This window comes from Coregonus lavaretus (assembly GCF_964263955.1).
Source record: "Coregonus lavaretus genome assembly, chromosome: 37".
In the NCBI taxonomy this organism is placed as follows: Eukaryota; Metazoa; Chordata; class Actinopteri; order Salmoniformes; family Salmonidae; genus Coregonus; species Coregonus lavaretus.
This window is the reverse complement of record NC_140024.1, coordinates 14,130,093-14,152,529: the sequence shown is the minus strand read 5'-3', so window position 1 is coordinate 14,152,529 and position 22,437 is coordinate 14,130,093. Positions and strand designations below refer to the sequence as shown.

The 22,437-nt window shown below is 43.2% G+C and overlaps 1 protein-coding gene across 1 annotated transcript; it reads right to left on the bottom strand.

Annotated features, from left to right (window-relative positions):
* Window positions 1–508: 508 nt before the first annotated feature.
* On the bottom strand, window positions 509–20,640 carry LOC311111351 (uncharacterized protein; the record flags this gene model as incomplete). Its single annotated transcript, XM_084154069.1, has 6 exons — window positions 509–4,109; window positions 4,569–4,735; window positions 5,268–5,366; window positions 6,475–6,578; window positions 6,716–6,835; window positions 20,319–20,640. 6 exons carry the CDS (start codon window positions 20,638–20,640, stop codon window positions 3,158–3,160), a joined length of 1,764 nt encoding a protein of 587 aa, XP_084010195.1. The 3' UTR covers window positions 509–3,157.
* Between the last annotated feature and the right edge of the window lie 1,797 nt (window positions 20,641–22,437).

Here is a 22,437-nt window from a genome sequence, read left to right as displayed (position 1 = left end):
TATCATGTTTGTTAAGTAAACACAATAATATATATATATATACTATTACCCTATGTCAGAGTTGTGTTTTATTTGGTCTCTTCTTTGACTAGTCCACATGGAGAGGTGATTATGTGGGTTCTGGAGCTAGTTCCAGGGTCATAAACCATCTCATATGCAGCTTTGGGTTATCAATTATTTGATTACCACAGAGGTCAAACTTGAGTTTCAGGATCATGTCTTAGCAAAAACTGAATGACCTATAGAGTTGGTTAACTACAGTACAATACACCAGTGATAGTTTAATTCCTATCATTCCATGTTCATGCTCTGTTCACAACCCAGAGTTAGCATTGGACAGCACTACTCTGTGTAGGTGTTAGAGGTTTATGACACTGTCTGTGTCTGCCATGAATAGAGGCCATTGTGGCCTGGAGAGAGCCAGTCCATTTCAGTGGCATGCTTTATTTGCTGACTGGTGCTTAGAATGAACTGAAAGAGAAGAGACAGATTGAGACCCGCGCAGTGTAGTAAAGTCAATGTTTATTTCCACATTCTATTCCTGCTTTTAATATGATCTGTACATCTGATAATCCAGTAGCAGAACGACTGCCGAAAAAGTACCGTTCAGAACATTGTGACAACAGAACTAGCATAAATGTTCTCCTTTTCACTTTTGTTTGCCCTCATTGATTTTGGCCTTTTTAAAAGGATTTCCTTTGTAAACATGGACATCAAGAGAATATCCTGAATGACTAGTAAAAAGGCCAAAGTTCAAAGAACATAAGAATCTTTTGATTAAATTTAACAAAAACAGGCAGGCATAGAATAACAGTAGAATACAAGCTCATTTTGAACCATTCTAGGACAAATGCAGTTTCACGACATGCAGTGTTAACCTAATCCAGACTGTCACGCTAGGCAGAGCTTTAGACAGTGCTGTTCAAAAGCACAAACAGAACCTGGGAAACTGTCAATACCATTTCCTTTGTAGTATTTTAATGTTAGAGCGTATTCAACATTTTCCATAGCATTATTCCACTGTGTGAGGATGATGACACTGATATCAGCTGCCAGTTCAAATCAGTCAGAATACCCAGTATTCATTATTGAAAGGTGTCCATTCGTTCAGTACTTGGCAGAGATGTTAATACATAGATTTTGTAGCAAAGATAATGAGTGTGTGACAACTTTGTCTTGAGCACGGCTCTGCTCTCTGTGTATCTTAAATTAGGATAGTGATATGACCCTGCTGAAAATAAGTTCATGGACCAGGGCGCTGAATCTATGGCCAAAGAGGCCTCACTGAGTTGCATCGCCTGAGTTGCACATTTCTATACATTTGAGTCCATTTGTTTTTTTTCCTGCACTCTGCATAGTTTTAAAAGAAAAAGTGTCAAATTTCCCTTGGAATAAATAGCACTGTTGCATAGAGGTTTGAACCACTCCTAGACTCCAACTTTTAAGGACAATTAGAATATAAGAGCTTTTTCCCTGTTAAGCGGGATGCTTTTCTGTTGTGGGCTTTAGCCTGGTAGTGGCTCAAACTGAGAACCAGTCTTGGTTCCTGTCTTGAGGAATATTCCAAACAACAACTAATCATGTAACATTGTCAATATGTGTCTGCAGAGCTCAGTTGTGAAACATTGCGTATCGGAGGTAACCTTTGAGGCAAGAAATTGAGAACAAATGACCAAAGAGAATAAAAAACAGAAATAAATACAGTATAGAACCAAACATGGCAAAATGTGTAATTCTACCTATTATATACCAACAAACAAAATATACCCATTTATTTTTTACAAAATATATATTCACATGTTGCATAAATATGAATTGGAATGAGGTCAATGAAGCAGGTAAGACCAGATATCTCTCCCAACTGGTCGAGGGTCAACGGGTTTAATAATGAGTCTTGAACATGTTCATTGGAGAGTGGAAATGCAGAGATTAGTTATTCAAAATATACTAAATTATTTATCCTGACACATAGACCTATGAGCATATTTCAATATGTTGGCTGAGTGAGGAAGGAAATCATTCAGTAGAATATGACTATTTGGGGCATTTAGAAAAATGCTAGTAAATTAGCATTCTCAGTTCACATGTTCAGTCCCAAATGGCCTAGGGAGGTAACTAATGTATAGAACAGGTTTGGTGAGCCAAAAATGTCAATGCAACAGAAGGTGCATAAAGTAAAAAGGAAATGATTACCAACTACTTGGCAAAGGTTATGGAGTGTTGAAGGTACGAGGGAAAAACACAGATTGAGGAAGGTCAATGTGACTAATAAAGGCAAAGAGACCTACAGTAGTGGCAGTATATATTGAGTTGAAGAGAATATGCTGGAATGGAGGCGAATGTTGCTCAAAACAGGGCTCATTAAATAGTTCAGCATATTCAGAGCATAGCAGATAGAATTGTGATGTATAGAACAGGCCCGTTTTCTATCATTCCTGTTTTATACCGTACATTTCTGACTACGTCTTTCTGAATGTTCTGTCCTGTGAATACATCCTAAAAATATCAAACACACCCACAAATTAAGGAAACAACCCGCATTCTCTTCTGTAGTGTACGTGTAAAGAAGCTTGGAGTCAGAACGTAGGCCACAGAGGGCTCGGCCTTGGCCCTTACTGAGGTAGTTGATTGGGTGGATATGAGCTAGCCAGAGCAGAGACCCACGTTGGCAGCGTGAGACAGAGAGAGGTGTAGCTACCGGTAAACTCCAGCCACTGGGCTAGCAGAAGGGACCAGAGGAGAGGGAGAGAGCTATGGGCTACGTGACCCACTCCCACCACTGATGGTCCATGTGCAAAAGATGGATGAACTGCTCCTGTCACAATGGGCTGCTAAATAAAAGTCTGCTAGCCCGCAAAACAGAACAGATAAAATCTCTTTACAACATGCTTTATCAATATCTATCATAAAGTGAAACATTCTTGACCCTGTTCTTATTTCCTGCTAGTCTGTAATAAATTAATGTTATTTGTTGACATAGGAGTTTGGGTATCAAGTCGTTGGACACAGAAGCTGCTGGAATTTCAACCAGCATGGAATGGTTCCATCTGTGACCATGGAATGGTTCCATCTGTGACCATGGCAACCCATAGGCGTAGTGGAAAGGTCATTGTAACTGTTAGTTGTTCAGTGTGCTGCCCCCAGTGGCCTGGTCCTGCTAGGGCAGCTTCATGAAGAGGCCGTTGTCCAGAGAGGGGACAGGCATGGGGCAGGGGAACTGGAACAGGCTCATGTCTGCCGTCAGGGCGGCCATAGCAGCTGGGTCATGCTCTATCTGACCTCTCAGGGAGGGGTCAATCTTCTCCAGCCGCCGTTTCAGTCTCTTGGCCTCTCTCTCACGGATCAGCCTGGCCTGCCTCTTATCTGGCGTCTCGTTGGCCCTCTTCATCCGCATGGCCTCCCGGTCGCGCAGAAGCCTCCGTGTCCGTTGCTCCTCCGTCTCCTGCAGCCTCTGCATCCGCTTAGCTTCACGGTCCCGCAGCCTCCGCAGCTCCCGCTCCTCGGGCGACTCGTGCTCCCGCTTGGTCTTCTTGGCGGAGCGCTCGCGCTCTAGACGGTGCATGCGTGCCTCCACCGGCTCATTCTTCCTGCGCATGGCCCACTTCCTCATGGGAGACTGGGCGTCCACCAGCTGCTGGTAGGCCACACAGCTGTTACACACCAGCAGCACTCCGGCCGGGTGCACAGGCATGGGGCTCAGGATGTCTGGCAGCAGGGGTAGGCCTGGTGAGGGGCTGAGGGCATCAGGGAAGGAGGGGGGCGAAGAGAGGAGGCTGTGGTGCAGCGAGGGGAGTGGGTGGCCTGCGAGGAGTCCGGGACCTTGGCCATGTCCTGGGCCATGTCCATGTCCTTGGTTGTGGCCGGGGTTGTATCCCTGGTCGTGGCTGTGTCCCGGGATGTGGCCTGTGTCACGGCCAGGGTTGTGTCCTGGGCCTTGGTTTGGGCCATGGTTGTGTCCTTGGCTGTGGCCGGGCACTTGGCCGTGTCCCAGGCCATGACCGGGGTTGCCCATGGGGCTGCTGGAGAGAGACCGGGACATGGAACAGTTCTCATCTCCGCTGCTGCACTCCATGCTGCTGCCTGTGTTCAGGACCTCTCTGAGCTTCTCCCTGTGTAGGGGGGCAGAGAGATGAGTAGTTACAGGACACAGCTGTTATAGGCAGAGAGATACAGGACACAGCTGTTATAGGCAGAGAGATACAGGACACAGCTGTTATAGGCAGAGAGATACAGGACACAGCTGTTATAGGCAGAGAGATACAGGACACAGCTGTTATAGGCAGAGAGATACAGGACACAGCTGTTATAGGCAGAGAGATACAGGACACAGCTGTTATAGGCAGAGAGATACAGGACACAGCTGTTATAGGCAGAGAGATACAGGACACAGCTGTTATAGGCAGAGAGATACAGGACACAGCTGTTATAGGCAGAGAGATACAGGACACAGCTGTTATAGGCTCTCTAAACTCTGCAGATAACCCATGTCATTGTGTGTGTGAAAGGCTGAAGCACTATATTACGGTATGGGGCTGAAATGAGGTAGTAGTTGTGGTGGAGGCACAGACCTGTTGAAGTTGTTGGTGTCGGTGAAGCGTGTCCCACACACAGCACAGTTGGAGAGGCGGTCCTCAGAGTGGATGAGAAGGTGGCGCCCCAGGGAGCCTGGCGAGCTGAGCGCACGCCCACACACTGGGCACACGTAGCTCTTACTGCTGCCCATCAACGATGTGTGCTGCTCCACAGAGAGAGAGAGGGGGAGAGAGATGGAGAATTATAGTCATTTAATTAGGTAAACCACAATCGTTTTCTTTCTTTGTCAGTGTGTTTTATAAGCAACCTAAAAGTGAGGGCAAACCCCAACAGTGCATATCTAAAATACACATATCTACAATTGTGGCATAAACGTATGTGGTTAACACTACACCATCATGTGAGAAAGTACACGAATGGAAAGTGGAGGAAGTGGCTGCTGGTAAACGTGTAATTCTGGCTCAGTTTCAAGACACTGACATAACAACAAGTTAAAAACAGGATGAAACATCCAAACCTTAGGTTTGACACATAACCCAGAGACTGATCACATGACTGGATCATAATTATCCTTCCTTCTTTAGTGTAGTGATGACAGTATCTCCTAGGTTTAAAGGTGATTATCTACCCCTAGCCCATTAGCCCCCTGATCCAACCGCTGAGGCTAAGGAGGCTTTGGCCCTGTCTGAATACTTGGTGCCATGGTAGACTGTCTGGTACTGTACTGCCCTCACCTGGTAGACGTGTGTGATGAGCTGCTCGGGGCTGCTGAACTCCAGGGTGCACAGAGGACACACACAGCTGCTCATCAGGTCGGCTCCCTCCTCGCTCTCCTGAGAAACACAATGTACTGTCTGTCAGGGTGATTTCAGAGGATCAATACTACTGTAGACCCAGATACTGGGCCCCGTGTAGCTCAGTTGGTAGAGCATGGCGCTTGCAATGCCAGGGTTGTGGGTTTGATTCCCACGGGGGGCCAGTATGAAAAAAAAATGTCTAACTGTAAGTCACTCTGGATAAGAGCGTCTGCTAAATGACTATGACTATGTGGACGCTATGTGGATCAACCATACAGATCTGTTTCATCAGTAATATTTATGCTAATGATTGTGTAATAATACAGTAAGTTATGTAATGGTGGTCCTGCCTACACTGAGAATGTAGGGCAAATATTAGAAGAGGATTTAATGTATGTGTACATCTAAAGGGTGGATATGCTCCTCCTCTCTACAGTACATCTATGGCTGGTCCTGGGGGCAGTACTCCTGAGAGGTAGGTCAAAAGGTTGTGTGTCTGTGTGGTTGTGGTGTTAGGTGGGTTGAGGGTGTGAGAGAGAATTACCCTCCGGCCCCCAGTGACTCATTGACTGTCACTATGACAAACTGTATGACACTGCAGTGGGTGTGAATTACACCACACAACCGGAGATGCTTTCTGTTTCTGGGGTCTGAAATAATAATAATAATAATAATAATAATAATATGCCATTTAGCAGACGCTTTTATCCAAAGCGACTTACAGTCGTGCGTGCATAAATTTTTGTGTATGGGTGGTCCCGGGGATCGAACCCACTACCTTGGCGTTACAAGCGCCGTGCTCTACCAGCTGTGAGGATATTCTGTAAATCGGCAGTTTCCAATTTACTAACTCAATGTATTCAGACGTATTCTTGTGCTGCATCTCTCTTTTTGTAGGATTATTAAATAACATGGTCTCTCTAAAGATCATTCTGGAAATGGACAGTAAAGGGTGGGGCAATAACCTTTCCACATAAGCCTAGAGGGCCAGATGACTCCGAGATCTGTAGAACACTATAAAATCAGGAAGGAAATGCATGTGTGAATCAGCAACCAGGCAGGCCCACACTGAGTGACCACACATGATAACAGTGCTAGGAGGAGAGTACACCCCTCCATGGGCAACCCTGAAAGTGACACTCACTTCTTTAACTCCCCTGTGGTGTGTTCTCTTGGTGGAGGTCATGTGGTCGTCAGCTGAGGTGTTGGAGGACGAGTCGTGGTTGTCCAGGTCGCTATCACTGTCTTCTATGGAGGCAAACACAGCCCTATCAATATAGACAGACAACAGAACACAGAGCTAGTCATACTCTCTCACTACACCCACTACAGAGAGTATGTCACATTAGGGTCAGGGAAATGCCCTAAATGCCCCAGATGCCTACCTGAAATGCTGTCCTGTTGGGAGTTGTTGCTGTGGCACTCGTTGTCCTCAATGAAATCATCCCTGCCATCCATGTTAATAGTGTGGAGGGGGCCTGCAAAGCCGGTGCTGTGAAAGGGCCCTGTGAACATAGAGGAGTCACAGGGAGATGATAAATCCATCAGAGGCAGGGGGGGGGGGAATTTACCTCTAGGCAAATCCAACTCATTTTCAAACACTTTTAAAAACACGGAAGCCAAACGCGGAAACTATACATACAACTACCTTGGCGCTCGCGCATTATCATAATTAATATGCGTGCCACTAGAAATCCATGCAAACTATACATACAACTACCTTGGCGCTCGCGCATTATCATAATTAATATGCGTGCCACCAGGGACGGCCTGTTCAATAGGGCGATATGGGCGACGCACTGCCAAACGGGAAAAGGAAGGGATTTTTTTTCTAATCAATTATATCACGGCAACAGTAGTTATCAGTGTTGTAATCTATACGTCTGATCTGCCACAGTGCCACACTGCCACTAAATGTCGAATCAGGCTAAAGTCGTGCTTCAAATGGCTCCACCCCCTTTTGGGGCGATTTCAGTCAGATTGAAAATCGCCCAGAACTTCTGTCATAGACTCCCATGTAAAATCTATTTTTTTCAAATTTCAGAGCCTTCAATACAATCTCAATGGGTGTCTGTGGGCTTGCACTTACGCGCTTTCGTCATACGTTACGTAACCATGAACGTAACTGAGAAAAGAGTGGATTGTTTGAAAGAAGTTCCTTTTTGTCGGCGAACAAATGAAGATAAATTGGCAACGAAACAATTAGGACCTCCCAGACCAAATTTAATAATTCAACAGGTTTCTACTAAAGGCGGAAAGTCCTACACCCGAGGATTTTCCAAAAATTGGTACGAACGAAAAAAGACAGTGCCACTCACTCAACTGGATGACGAGGGATACAGGCTAGCTGTCCGCCGCCACAACGATGAGGTTAGTGTTGATAATCACAAGTTTACTGGATGTGGATATGGTGTAATAAAGGCAGTTTATTCAGAGGTAAATATATCTGGAATCGCGTTCACGGACCCGTTCGTCAAACTCTTAAAAATGAACTTGGGCTGGGAATTGCCAGGAACCTCACGATAAGATATATGCATCAGCATTGCGAGTCTCATGATTCTATACGTATTGCGATTCGATACTGTGATTTTATTGCGCACCATATGTCTGTTGCAGAGGGATCAGAAAGCCATGAGAATGAGTTTTGATCAGTCATGGAAATAAAAGTGCTGAAAACAAATTGGCTCCCAATGTGAGAACAAGCTATGAAGGAACAATAATGGTGTTTTGGTGCAGGTACAGCCAACTAGCGCTAAAATATTGCGATATTGTCAATACAGTATATCGTAAAGTATCACTATGTAACTCGATTTCTTTCACCCCAATCCCTCAAATTAACGGTAAATAACTGAATTGTTTGCCCCACATTTAGCTAAGATGATTAGCTAGCCAGCTAAAATGTTTTAGTTAGTTAGCAGTCGCATCTACAATAGTTTACTGTCAATAACATGTCTCCAAAAATGACGTGGTGTCTCCAATTGTGTTGACATTTTACAATTGCAATGCGCATCCATGAGTATCCACTTTCTGTAGCTCAGCTGGTAGAGCATGGTGCTTGTAACACCAAGGTAGTGGGTTCGATCCCCGGGACCACCCATACACAAAAATGTATGCACGCATGACTGTAAGTCGCTTTGGATAAAAGCGTCTGCTAAATGGCATATTATTATTATTATTATTATTATTATTATTATTATCTGAAGAGAGCCCCGAAACATTGTGTGCAGACATTTTATGCAATAAATGAAGTAGGTTCAATCTAGTAGTTCTGATCTTCTGATTGGTCCTGATGAGTTGGGCGAGGTCCCCTGCAGGCTACTGTCACTGTTGCATTGGCTCTGAGTCGGGTTCTCTGTCTTCAAATGTTCAGCCTAAGAGAGGGGATTTTTGTGTGTGTGTGTGTGTGTGTTTAACAGTGATGATGTGTGTGTGTGTGTTTAACAGTGATGATGTGTGTGTGTGTGTGTGTTTGTGTGTGTGTGTGTCCTCAGAGCAAGAACTCGTGAGTTGGAAGAACTGAGAGGCCTATGGCGTGGGTGTTGTCCTTGGCCACCTGCTGACAAGGCTGACAAGATAGGACCCTTTTGTCCATTGTTATTGGATAGGAACAGAACTTATAACCAGCTCCTGACCTAAATAGATCTTAGCACAACATTTTACTCAACATATCATATTCCATATTCACTATAACAAATATATTTACTACGACATTAGCAAGAACCGCCACATCCTCAGCCGGCTAATCCAGTGTGTGAAGTTTTGCGTGTTTGAGTTAGCTTTGCGAGGCAAAGATGAAACTGAGGGCTCCACCAACCCTGGTAAGCCAACACTTTTGAGATCAGTCAATAAATGCTTCTGGTATTGACTTATATGCTGCCCCTGTCTTCATGTTGTTGCTGGACATATCTTTTTTTAAATGTGTGTAGGTCACCTAAATCATCAGAAAAATTGCCCCTCCTGAGAATTTTTTCAGGAGCCGCCACTGCGTGCCACTAGAAATCCATGCATTAGCATGTTTCTGTTAGCCGATAAATCCTGAAAAAATACACCATATTACTGGCCTCCTAATGTGCCTGGACCTTGTAAAAAACCCATAATTGATCCAAATGGTTGCCCAATCAGGCAGGCTAGATGCAGTATTTTCTAAATGAACATTTAAAAACGCCAGGCTTTTGAGTCGTTATTCAAATGACCTAGGCTATTCACTGCAGCTTACAGCCTAGACTGGAGTTTTGTCCTCAACTGAAAACAATAATAACATTCTTCATTACATTGTGTTGTTGTAGCCTAGGTAGGATACATTTCTTGTCCCTAAAAAACTGAAACAATACGGTAGCTTTTCGAGCTGGTACCAGGGGGACTGGGAGGGAGCGCACAGTGTAGGCCGACCTATGATTTCGTTATCAGATAAACTTGTTTTTCTTTCACTATGTAAATTGACTGGATATATTCACTGCAGTATTAAGCCTAACATTGAGCTTATGAATTATGGGCTAATATGCATATGCTTCTAATTTAGGAGAGTCTACATCCCAAGCCTGTCTTTCTGTTTTGTTGCGCAATTACGAACCTGGGCTCTCTTCTTCTTAAATCTCGTGGAGTCCCAGAAAAATCCAGACTACAAAAGCATGTTGGACACTTATTTTGACTTTTTTTTCCTTTAGCCTACTAATAGCCTATTGGAGGAGAGATACATGCTTGCTCTTACTTGCTGAATGTAAAATAGGCTACAGCATTAAGAACAGGCTGGGAGTTCCTGAGATACAGCCTGACAAAATACACCATATGAGTGGCCTGCTAATGTACCTTTCTGGACCTCCTAAACTGATCCAAATGGTTGCATAATCAGGCCTAGGCTGTAGGCATATGCAGTTATTTTGACAAAACAGGACGTTTGAGAGGCTATTCAAATTAGCCTACATCACTGCAGTTTACAGCCTATGGACAATAGTAATACATTCCTCATTGCACGGTGTTGCTGTATGGAGGACTAAAAGTGCCACAATTAAATAAATAAATACACCATTAAATAATTACTTAAATGTGTCATTAATTAATTAAAATTAGAATTAAATACATAAATGTGTTTTTAAATGTGTCATTAATTAATTCAAATACCGATTCATTTTATGTAAAATACATATATAATAATTTCACTATTTACATTTACATTTCATGGTCCTGCGTTGGAGTGCTTCCTGAATTACTTAAAACTGTCAAACTGACCCATCAAAAGTTGGTAGGCGGAACCTAACGCCTGATTGGTTACCCTCTGCATCAAGCCAAGACAAATCAATTCCGGCTAATGTCAGCAGGTCCTGCTTCTACATCCTCTGCTAAGTTTAAAATGTCTCTAACCAACTCCCTGGAAAGTTCACGGAGATCCTCCATTGTCTCTATCCAGGTTGGCCTACTCTACTTCAGACCAAAGCAATGGATCAGACTAGATTCGCGTTAGCCCCGCCCACTGACTTTGATGGGTCAGTTTGACAGTTTTAAGTAATTCATGAATCACTGCAATGCAGGATCATGAAATGTAAATGTAAATAGTGAAATAATTATATATGTATTTTACATAAAATGAATCGGTATTTGAATTAATTAATGATACATTTAATTACACATTTATGTATTTAATTCTAATTTGAATTAATTAATGACACATTTAAGTAATTATTTAATGGTGTATTTATTTATTTAATTGTGGCACTTTTAGTCCTCCATATTGCTGTAGCCCAGGTGTAATAATTGTATTGTCTAAAAACGTAGGCCTAGACCTAATCAATAGTGAAGCTTTGCATGCCCGGGGACCACAGAGCGCAGCCTGGAGGAACGTGCACTACCAACATCCCATTTAATTATCAGTCCATTTTTGTTCTTGCACTTTGACTGGTAAATATTTTAGCTTATAGCACTAATATTTAGCTAATTAATGGCCTAATATCTAGCTTCATACTTTGGCTACACATCACTAGCCTCTCTCTTCCAGCTGTTCCCGTGTACAACAGGCTATAGCAGGGGTAGGCAACCCTGGTCCTGGAGTGCCGCAGGCACCTCATGTTTTTTATTTAACCAACCTGGAGGATCAGGTGTGTTGAATTTAGGCAATCATTGAAAGGATCAATTAGCTCATTTGGTCAGGTGTGGTGCCTAGTTGGAACAAAATCCTGCAGTACCTGTGTACTGTTGAGAGAAAGTGCATTGGTGTGATCACTTTTGGCCGGTTATTATGATAACACTGTTGCATTGCAAATAATTGCACAAGACAGACAGACAGAGAGATGAGCACAGTGAAACAGAAGACCCAAAGGAATTAACAATCAATAGAAAAATGGAAATCACTTGCAAACCACTTGAGCAAGGAGGCAATGACATGCTGTAATAGATGTGCAGGATATATGGCGTTTGTTGTTGAATTGCAACATTTAAATAGAGTAGGAGTTACTATATTGTTTTTCATTTGGCCTACATTGATGAATTATTTGCAGTTGTCACTATGACAACCCTGAAAGCACTGAATGGTCTGAACCAGTATCTGTTCGGTAGAGACCTCATGAATGGTCTTGTGTTACCGCCTTATTAATAGGCTGCGTGCAGTAGGATGCGTTGATCAGTTGATTGACAGGTGTAGGACTTCAGAACAATAAACTTTCCTCTAGTGTGGATGCTCACCAACGTTTTATAGTTATGTAGCCTATAGTTGATCATTATCGTTATAGGCTTGGTGGATGGCCATTAACACAACTAACGTTATCACAACAGAACTAGCCTAGTAGGTCTAGCTAACGTAAGATAACTTGGATGAAATAAATATAAAATTACACATACACTCACTTATACTTGTTTACTTGACTTTTATACTGTATACTATAAATTGACTCCTTCAAATAATTGACTCTGGCAAATTTACCACCGGCGAGCTGCAGTAGAGACGTAAAGCAGAAGTCGAAGCCATCACTTCCATTGTTTGGCTGTGCCCATAGCAATGTTAGAAAATGAGGTGGATACGATGGGAAAGTGTGACCACTACGTGTCGACTTCTTTCGTTTTTTAAATGTTCTTGAAGAGCAACACCCACAGACGCAAACAGAATGCAATCGAAAATCTTAAAAGACATTGTGTAGAAGTAAATTAATACACAAATACGAATATAATTTAATATCTTAAATGACAGCGTTTGGGAATTTGATTATAATCTTGAAGCCCATGCATAAACAGTATGGGACTAAATCAAGGAAGCAAGGCAAAATGGCTGGTCACTATCCCATTGTATTCTTGTTTGAGGTGATCCTCAATTATATATAAAAAAAATACATTTTGATTAATTTGCGAGAATCAGGTGTGTATAAAAAGACAGTTGATATATTACAAGACAATGCAGGAAAATACAGCCAGTAGACAAAGCCTTGAGGTAAAACGTGCTAGGCATAGGGATGACAGCCCTGGAACAGAAGATTGACAGGTCAGTAGTGCAAGGCAGAGCGTGATCATGAAGTCAGGGGAAGACATTTCTAGAGCACAGACCTGTAATATTTAACATTCAGGGCATAACAAACACCATAGAGCCTGGTGTATAGAATGCACTTTAGTTACCTCGTGTAGGTGCTGACTTGACACAAAAATCCAAGCAATCTTTCACACATAACCTACTGAAGAAAGTGCTTCAGATCAGAATAGCAAGCCTATCCTGCATTAAAGGAGCCATAGCTACACACATAAACCCATCATAGCTGCTATAATACACTAGTACAGATGGTTATAGAAACACAACATAGAATACATGAAAGGCCTAAATCTTTAAAAACACAATCATTCACCTAGCCTATATGCAGTTGACAAGGATGCTTTCATATTCACTGACACGCCAATATAATGCTGCATCAACATATCGCAGAAGCGCGCATTGAAACATGCACACACACATTCACTCACACACAACCCCCACTTTTCACAGAAGCAGAACGAACACATACGCTTATTAAAGTTAAATCTAGAATCGGTTTCCTATTTCGCAACAAAGCCTCCTTCACTCATGCTGCCAAACATGCCCTCGTAAAACTGACTATCCTACCGATCCTTGACTTCGGCGATGTAATTTACAAAATAGCCTCCAACACTCTACTCAGCAAATTGGATGTAGTCTATCACAGTGCCATCCGTTTTGTCTCCAAAGCCCCATATACTACCCACCACTGTGACCTGTACACTCTTGTTGGCTGGTCCTCACTACATATTCGTCGCCAAACCCACTGGCTCCAGGCCATCTATAAATCACTGCTAGGCAAATCCCCGCCTTATCTTAGCTCATTGGTCACCATAGCAACACCCACCCGTAGTATGCGCTCCAGCAGGTATATCTCACTGGTCATCCCCAAAGCCAACACCTCCTTTGGCCGCCATTCCTTCCAGTTCTCTGCTGCCAATGACTGGAACAAATTGCAAAAATCTCTGAAGCTGGAGACACTTATCTCCCTCACTAACTTTAAGCATCAGTTGTCAGAGCACCTTACCGATCACTGCACCTGTACACAGCCCATCTGAAATTAGCCCGCCCAACTACCTCATCCCTATATTGTTATTTATTTTGCTCATTTGTACCCCAGTATCTCTATTTGCACATCATCTCTTGCACATCTATCATTCCAGTGTTAATACTAATTGTAATTATTTTGCACTATAGCCTATTTATTGCCTTACCTCCATAACTTGCTACATTTGCACACACTGTATATATATTTATTTCTGTTGTATTTTTGACTTTGTTTTACCCCATATGTAACTCTGTGTTGTTTTTATCGCACTGCTTTGCTTTATCTTGGCCAGGTCGCAGTTGTAAATGAGAACTTGTTCTCAACTGGTTTACCTGGTTAAATAAAGGTGAAATAAAAAATAAAGAAATAAAATATCCAGGCATGCTGCAGTCCCAGGGGGAAGCAGCCTGCAGGGCAGTGTTTCTCCCTCTCTCTCAGTACCACCCACACACTGCACAGCCTGGCTCACCCTCTGTCCTCCCTGCTCATACACAGCTCTGACTGTTCTATATCCATACCAGCAGCTCTGAGGGGGAGGCCAATGCCTCATACCAAGGGAGCCCATATGTGTCTGCTTTAACCCCTCACATGGCGCTCAGCATTTTACAGCATCTCTGCTCATTGCATTAGTATCCCATTTCCCCTCCGATCTACACCCAAGCTTGACACGGTTGGGATGGGAAAACAGGACCTCTCCAGGTTTAGTGACAGTACACTCATTCCTGAGGGCCTCTCTTGTAATCAGTATCAAAACAGGATCAGTATATATTAAATGGGAGGTTTTATTGAGATTCTTTTTATATATCTCTAAGGTAAAAAAATATATTTTAACTGCAAGAGTTCGGGTTCTATAGCCCTCCACTCATCACCCTCTGCTTCTGAATGCAATGAATTCCCCCCTCCCCTCCTGTCCAGTCTTTTCATTCAGTGTGATGGAAGGAAAATCTTTCATTCAGTTACCGGTGGCTGGCAGAGGTAATTACAGCCTCTGTTATAATCCTGGAGTTTCACACCACTGAGGAGCAGGGTCTGTGTGTCAGAGGGTTGAGGAATAATCTTCAAGTATAAAACATTTTTAAACCCCCCTCTAATCTTCACGGGGCTGTCATTCCTGCATTAACTTTTTAGCAGAGTATAGTATGTGAACATAGTTTGGGCACATTTCCCATAGTGATCCAGGCACTCATTAGCATTGGTAGAGTGGGTCTGAGTGTTGAACTATGAACTGCTACAACAGACTGGCTCCACGGCACACAGCCAATGATTGATGTGTGAGAGCTACCCATCCCCCACTGCTAGGCTCTGTCTGTACATCTGTCTCTCTTCTCCCTCCCGCCCTCCCCATGTCTCTGCCACTCTGATGTTATCTCTGAGTCTGCGTGTCTGTAGGCAGGAGGTGACGCAGTGTCTGACTGAATCCAGACAAAGACAAACTCATCAGCCAACAGACACAGAGGGAGAGAGGAGGAGGGGGGGACAAAACAAAACAGACAAAAGAGAGAATGCCAAAACTCTACTCAAACACTAAGCAATGGGGCTCCTGTTGAATTCAAGCTCCCCTCTTTTTTACCCACCCTCTGCTCCAACACACACAGTCACACACAGACAGACAGACACCACACACAATACTGTCTCTCCAGGAAGTGCTGGGGCCCCTGCCTTCCATCTATGTACAGGCACGGTGGTATTCAGGAGCATGGGAATGGTGAAACACAGACATCAGATAATCCCAGACTCCCGGATCATTTCTCACTTCGCCTAATTGACGGCCTGGTATTTAAAGCAAGACAGAGGAAACAGCCATCACCCCTTTTCTCCAGAATCCCTCTCTCTCTGTGGAGCCCTCCTCTCCAGTGAAGTGTCTGAAATGATCCCAACTCTGTTCTCAGACAAATCAACACAAAATGAGCCATCTGTATGGCTTCCTCAAGTATGTGTGTTGTGAAGATGATACATTATAGATCCACAATGAAGACTATTCTGATACAACCTGAAGGCATGCTATCAAAACGGACCTGTTTATAGTCTCCAACCCTTTCAGGGCTAATGGGACTTCTAACAGGGCTGCTATGCTTTCCCTCTACCCCAGCCATGATTGGCTCAGACAGGTGATCTGATTAGTTTCCCCATGCTGGTAATGTCTGTGTGGTCTTTACATCCAGGGACATTCACATCAGATCAGGACACACACACCAGTCTTAAAGATTATTATCATTTTTAATTAGATTGTTGGCCAAAAAAATGGCCTATTACCGTTTTATAAACTGTGGTATGTGTGTATGTAAATTTGTCTTGGACCAACTGCATGTGGTCATAGGAAAGCGCGAAGGTCTGGTTCATTCTGAGGGTAATAAAAAAGAAAACAGTTGTTATTTCATAACTATCAGTCAGAAGTAGTATGAGAAGCTTGGAGCATCACTATGGAAGCCCCCCAAAAAACTGCCTTAGGATTGATAATGCATGTTGTTGTTTTACTATACTGTGTTTAAACAAAATAGTTATATGAACCAATAAGTCTAGAAACACATCATGCATCCTTACTGTTTCCCTTTACTGATGTTATTAGCGCATAGGGATTACTGAGGTCAATAGAGCAATACGTATTTCAACACCATATTTAAACAAACTAGGCTCGCCTATGTTTAGAAAAGGACCCTAAAGGATACATGGTCACCTGACTGTATTGTTGGGTTCGATCCCCTTGGGTGGACTTATGCGTCCTCAGGCATCCAGTAGCCTACACTGTGAAGGGTCAGCAGGCCAATACATCATACTCTCAGTTGTACCTTTTAGCATGCATAGGAAAAGGCCATCATCTTCACCATGAGTAGAAATGTTTGTCAGGCAACTACACAGCTACCAAACCTGTGGTACCTAGCCTATACCAGCTCTGGAGTAGTCTCCCATTGGAATTGGAGGAATGTTGGTTGCAGCTAGCCAAAGTAGTCAACAGTGACACTGAAAAATACCCTCCCCTAAGCTGGTGACTATGACAGAGACACAACAGCACTCATTGAACAGAGAGGTAAAAATAGATTAGCGAAACATGCTTTAGTGGGCTCTGATTACAGGAACCAAGCAGTGCACCTTTCCTTTAAAAAAAGTATCTCTATTCCTCTACCAGAATGGTCTCTTATGTTGGCCCCAGGCATTGACAGCGCCAGTGGTATGACCCATATTGCTACTCTCCACTTGCTGTACTGGTTCTGTAACTGAATCTGAGATGTCACTGTGGAGAGCTTATCCAGAGAAACAGAAAGTACAGTCAATGCAAAAGGATGTTGTACCTAGTTTAACTGATTTTATATGAGGGACAACATCTTAAATGGATTCTGAGACCAATAAGGTTGAAATCTGTCCTACCCTCAATACTAACATTATTTTCATTGACATTGGTAGGCTATATCATGCTCTCAACACAAGAGTTGAAAACAGGGGCCAGCATGTCACAGCAGGTTTTCATACTGCCTCAAACAAAGAATCGTCTTAAAAAACATCAACAAATCATGGCCCAGGAAGAAAACATAAAAGCCGGTAAACACATGGAAATAACTGTCTAAATAGTTTCCCTCCTAGAAAACGACCAAATTTGAAACTGCGCATACATTTGTGAGGTTGTCATCTCCATACAAATATGAATATCATAGTATTAGTAGCCTAATAAATGGTTAATGATAATTTGTTTGGTTCAAAGATACAGACAATCATCAGTGTCACCTGCGTTGATTCAATGTATCATAAAAATTATAACAATGTTGCCGTTTACGCGCCACATAGGTTGAACTATTCTATCAGGCGCTTGTATCAACGATGGTGATTGACACATTGTCTTGCCGTTCACAATTGCAATGGTGGTGAAAACAATCGTCTAGTTAGATGGATGGAAACGATCCTCCTCACTACTTTTCAACAGGTAAAAATGGCATTTACAATACCTGAGATACCTACAATTAACTTTGAAGGGGTTGTTCTGTTTTCGCCTGGACATATTATCCCCCACTCCCGGTTGGAAAAAAATCGAATCTCCTCCTAGCCCAGACAGATTTGAAGATTCCCCTAAGCAATCCAGCTGTATTCCGTAAAGGGACTCCCTTTCGAGAGCACAACAATAACACTTAAAACAATATTTAAAATAAATAAAAAATACCCGGTGATCAAAATGGTCTACCCAGGCAGAGATGAACACAGTTTACACCATTGGTGAGAGTCGGGGTCATTTAAATCAATACAAAACAAATAGCCTATATATATATATATATATATATTTTTTTTTAAAGAGCCCAAATGGCTTGGTTACAATCTCATCCAATTAAATTGAAACACTCTCCAGTCGATCTAGAAATCATTTTAAACTTATAGAAACAGCGATAGGGTCCTATCCAACCCCGCCTGAGATGTTCTTTGCTGAGCAGCTACAATCCTGCGTTGCTGTCGCTTTGCCAATGCACTGCAGCGATACACAGGCACAGCTTCTTCTTCTTCTGTATCATGGCGTTCGCACATTTTGTTTGTGCATGCTGCCACCTACTGTGCAGTAGTGTATGGTCGATCATGTACATTGTTGTGATATTAAAAGGGGGGGGGGGAATGCACCACCAACTAACACTACACCCATTTCATAAAAATCACCACCCCATTCCACTACTTTGACCCTAACAGATCCTACACCCGGCCAACGGCCTGGGAGGACAGGACTCTTTCATTCAACACATCTTGTATCCAGGGGCGGTGTGTTCAATAGGGCGATATGGGCGACGCACTGCCAAACGGGAAAAGGAAGGGATTTTTTTTCTAATCAATTATATCACGGCAACAGTAGTTATCAGTGTTGTAATCTAGACGTCTGATCTGCCACAGTGCCACTAAATGTCCAATCAGGCTAAAGTCGTGCTTCAAATGCCCCCCCCCCCCCCCCCTTTTGGGGCGATTTCAGTCAGGTTGAAAATCGCCCAGAAGTCTGTCATAGACTCCCATGTAAAATCTATTTTTTTCAAATATCAGAGCTTTCAATACAATCTCTATGGGTTTCTGAGGGCTTGCACTTACGTCATACGTAACGTAACCATGAACGTAACTAAGAAAAGAGCGTGTAGCAGCGTCAATCAATTCACTATTACTGTCAAAATGGCTAGGCTTCAGTGCAACTCGATTGTGTCTTTGAAAGAAGTTCCTTTTTGTCGGCGAACAAATGAAGATAAATTGGCAACGAAACAATTAGGACCTCCCAGACCAAATTTAATAATTCAACAGGTTTCTACTAAAGGGGGGAAGTCCTACACCCGAGGATTTTCCAAAAATTGGTACGAACGAAAAACCTGGCTAGCAGGCTGCGATGTAGCTAATGCAGTCTTCTGCTACCCCCTGCTTACTCTTTCACCCTGAAGGCGGCACGGCAGACAGCACCGCTTGGACAGCGACTGGTGTGTAACGGACATGCACCATCTTTCAGGAAAGATTAAGAAACATGAGCTGTCAAAGACCCACATGGATAGCTGTTTGAGATTGTCTGCTTTGGGGAGAGTGAACATTCCCACTCAACTGGATGAGGGATACAGGCTAGCTGTCCGCCGCCACAACGATGAGGTTAGTGTTGATAATCACAAGTTTACTGGAGAACTGAAACTGACAAGGCTGACAAGATAGGACCCTTTTGTCCATTGTTATTGGATAGGAACAGAACTTATAACCAGCTCCTGACCTAAATAGATCTTAGCACAACATTTTACTCAACATATTATATTCCATATTCACTATAACAAATATATTTACTACGACATTAGCAAGAACCGCCACAACCAACCCTGGTAAGCCAACACTTTTGAGATCAGTCAATAAATGCTTCTGGTATTGACTTATATGCTGCCCCTGTCTTCATGTTGTTGCTGGACATATCTTTTTTAAAATGTGTGTAGGTCACCTAAATCATCATAAAAATTGCCTCCCCTGAGAATTTTTTCAGGAGCCGCCACTGCTTGTATCTCTTCTGCAGTAAAACCTCAAACACCCAAGTACTGCCACCACAACATCTACTTTCTGTGATTTACGTTCCATTTCTGCGGTACAATTGATAACCATGGCAATGAATGCTAAGAAGCCAACCTTACTGAAGCACAAACTCGTATATCAGTCTGTATTGGCCTAGGCCTACTACTCAACCTTAACCCATCATCCTCTACTCTCTTCACTGCCTCAGCATACGACACCTTCTGTTCTACTCTGACCCTGGCAACCTCAGCCTGTCTCTCTCGCACCGGGCACTTCTGATCCCCAGCAGTTTTTTCCCACCGATAATACCTTCACTGATTTAACAGTACCCAACTTATTTTCTACCCAGCCTGAGACTATATATGGATCAGCCAAAAGGCAGGATCCACTTTCTCCAAAAATCTCACTCCCACTGGGCCAGAATCATCCTTTGCATGACCATCAGAGCGAGGATCGGAGGTCTTCACCACACCTGCCACCACAGGTAATTCATCCTCACTCTCATCAGGTTCATTTTCTGAGCCATCAGACAGCAGAATACGGTTTGTACTAGGCGTCAATCTTCCTACTACACTCAGCTCATCTTCCTCGCTATCCATAACCACGTCGATCCGTTCACCACGCTCATGCCGCGGCTTCATCCGCAGTACTGCTTGCAGAACACGCACTGATGGCCTTTTTCCAATACCCATCTTCTGTTCCTTAGCCCAATTTACTAGTCTGGCTATCTCTGGCCTCTCCATGCTTCCAAAATGTGCTACAATCATCAGCCAGGTCTCCTCCTCGTCATCCATTTTAGCAAACAATCTTGGACCGCCTCCCTGACCTTGGTATGGTCTCGATTTTCATCCCACAGGCACAGCTGATATCTATGCTCACAAAATGCGAACCGCAACGCACTGTGGGATGTTCAAAACATTGGAGGGTAGATAACCTGTGATTACATAGGAGCAGTGGACTACTTTCAACAGCCAACGATGCATACAATAATACATTGAGCCTACTTATTTCTCTCCTCATTTCATATATTTCAATATTTAAATATTGCAGGATTTCAGGCTGTATGTTAGGTGATTTTAAAACACACTGACAATTGTTATATTGTGAATTTGAAATAGGCCTATATTCACAAAGCCCCCGAAAAGTAACAAAACTATTTATACCAACCAATTCAATGACTGAGCAGATTGAATTTTGCAATCCTATCTCCAACATTACATTCACCTAGCCTACCTGTTGTGTGTGGAACGTCGTGCACTACGGCCTTTACCAAGAGGTCTAGACCTTTATGGTACAGGTGGTACTGCACTCAATTCACCCCATAACCACAGCATTGCTGGATCAAAACCTGCTCGCTCTTATTTTGGAGAAGTAAGAGGGAAGTCCCAACTGGCCGGGCTTGAACCCAGGTGTTTGCGGCTGTCAAACAACACCTTAGCTGTTACACTAAGAGATCAGAAACTTAAGGTTTCAGAAACCTTCCTTCGAAGAGTCCAGCTCGCACTTCTCAATTTCCCTGTGCCTGCACCCTTGGGGCACAGGCGCAATGGCCGCAATCGGGAGCCATCCCACTTCTGACACCAGTGTAGTGAAGTTGGAGGGTAGTCCTGACCGGGACTTGAACCTGGGACCTTGCCATTAGGCCAAGAGATCCTAACCTCTTTTGATGAGGTTGCTAGGTGTTGGGTTAGGGGGGCTTCACTACTGGTACCAGCAGTGGGAAACCCATGGTTTCTCTGGCCTTTGATGGAAGTTTTCCCCTGTTCACATTCTGTTTGTGCATGGGATACTTTTCGGGAGATGGGGAATATAGTGCCTCCATGTATGGGAGTGTACTATTGCTTCTGCCAAGAGGTCTGGACCTTTATGGCTCATGTAGTAGTGTGCTTGTTGGCCCGAAACCTGGTGACGCTGGTTCAAGCACCGCTCCAGTTGTTCCTATTCAATCTCTGTACACTATAATTTCAGATGGCAGAAAGAAATGCATACTTGATTAAAAAAATAAAAATAAAGACGCTATGATGAAGCGCATGTCCTGACTGAACTTAGTGCGGCATTGTCTGTAAAGTACACTAGATGGAGCCCACAAACCTCACAAAATTACAAATGTCATAACATTATGCTGACGTCATCACTGACTGCCACGAGGTGAGGTGTGCAGACCGCAGCACGACGTTGATAGAAACATTATTACTCATCCGCACATTTCGGACACAGCTAAATACAACAAAATAAGATACAACAAAGAGCTACCTAGCTAGGTCGAACACCAGTCAAGCAACATAATCAGCTTGTGGCGTGATATAATAACAATACCTGAAGCTTGCATTAATATATCTAAACGTCTCACAAGTGCAGCTAGAAAGGCAGGCAAATGCTAGCTAGCTAGCCAATGCGTTAGCTAACTAGAATGGGTTATTTAGCTAGCTATAGCATTATCGGAGTGGTAAAATACACATTTTCGTATAACCGTCATGCTTACATACCAGCAACCCATGGTACTCACTCAAATATCACATCGCAGTGTCGAAGCTGGTGGAATTGCTAGCTAATTGAGAGTTCTGCAAAAAATTTGCACGCTCGCCTGATAA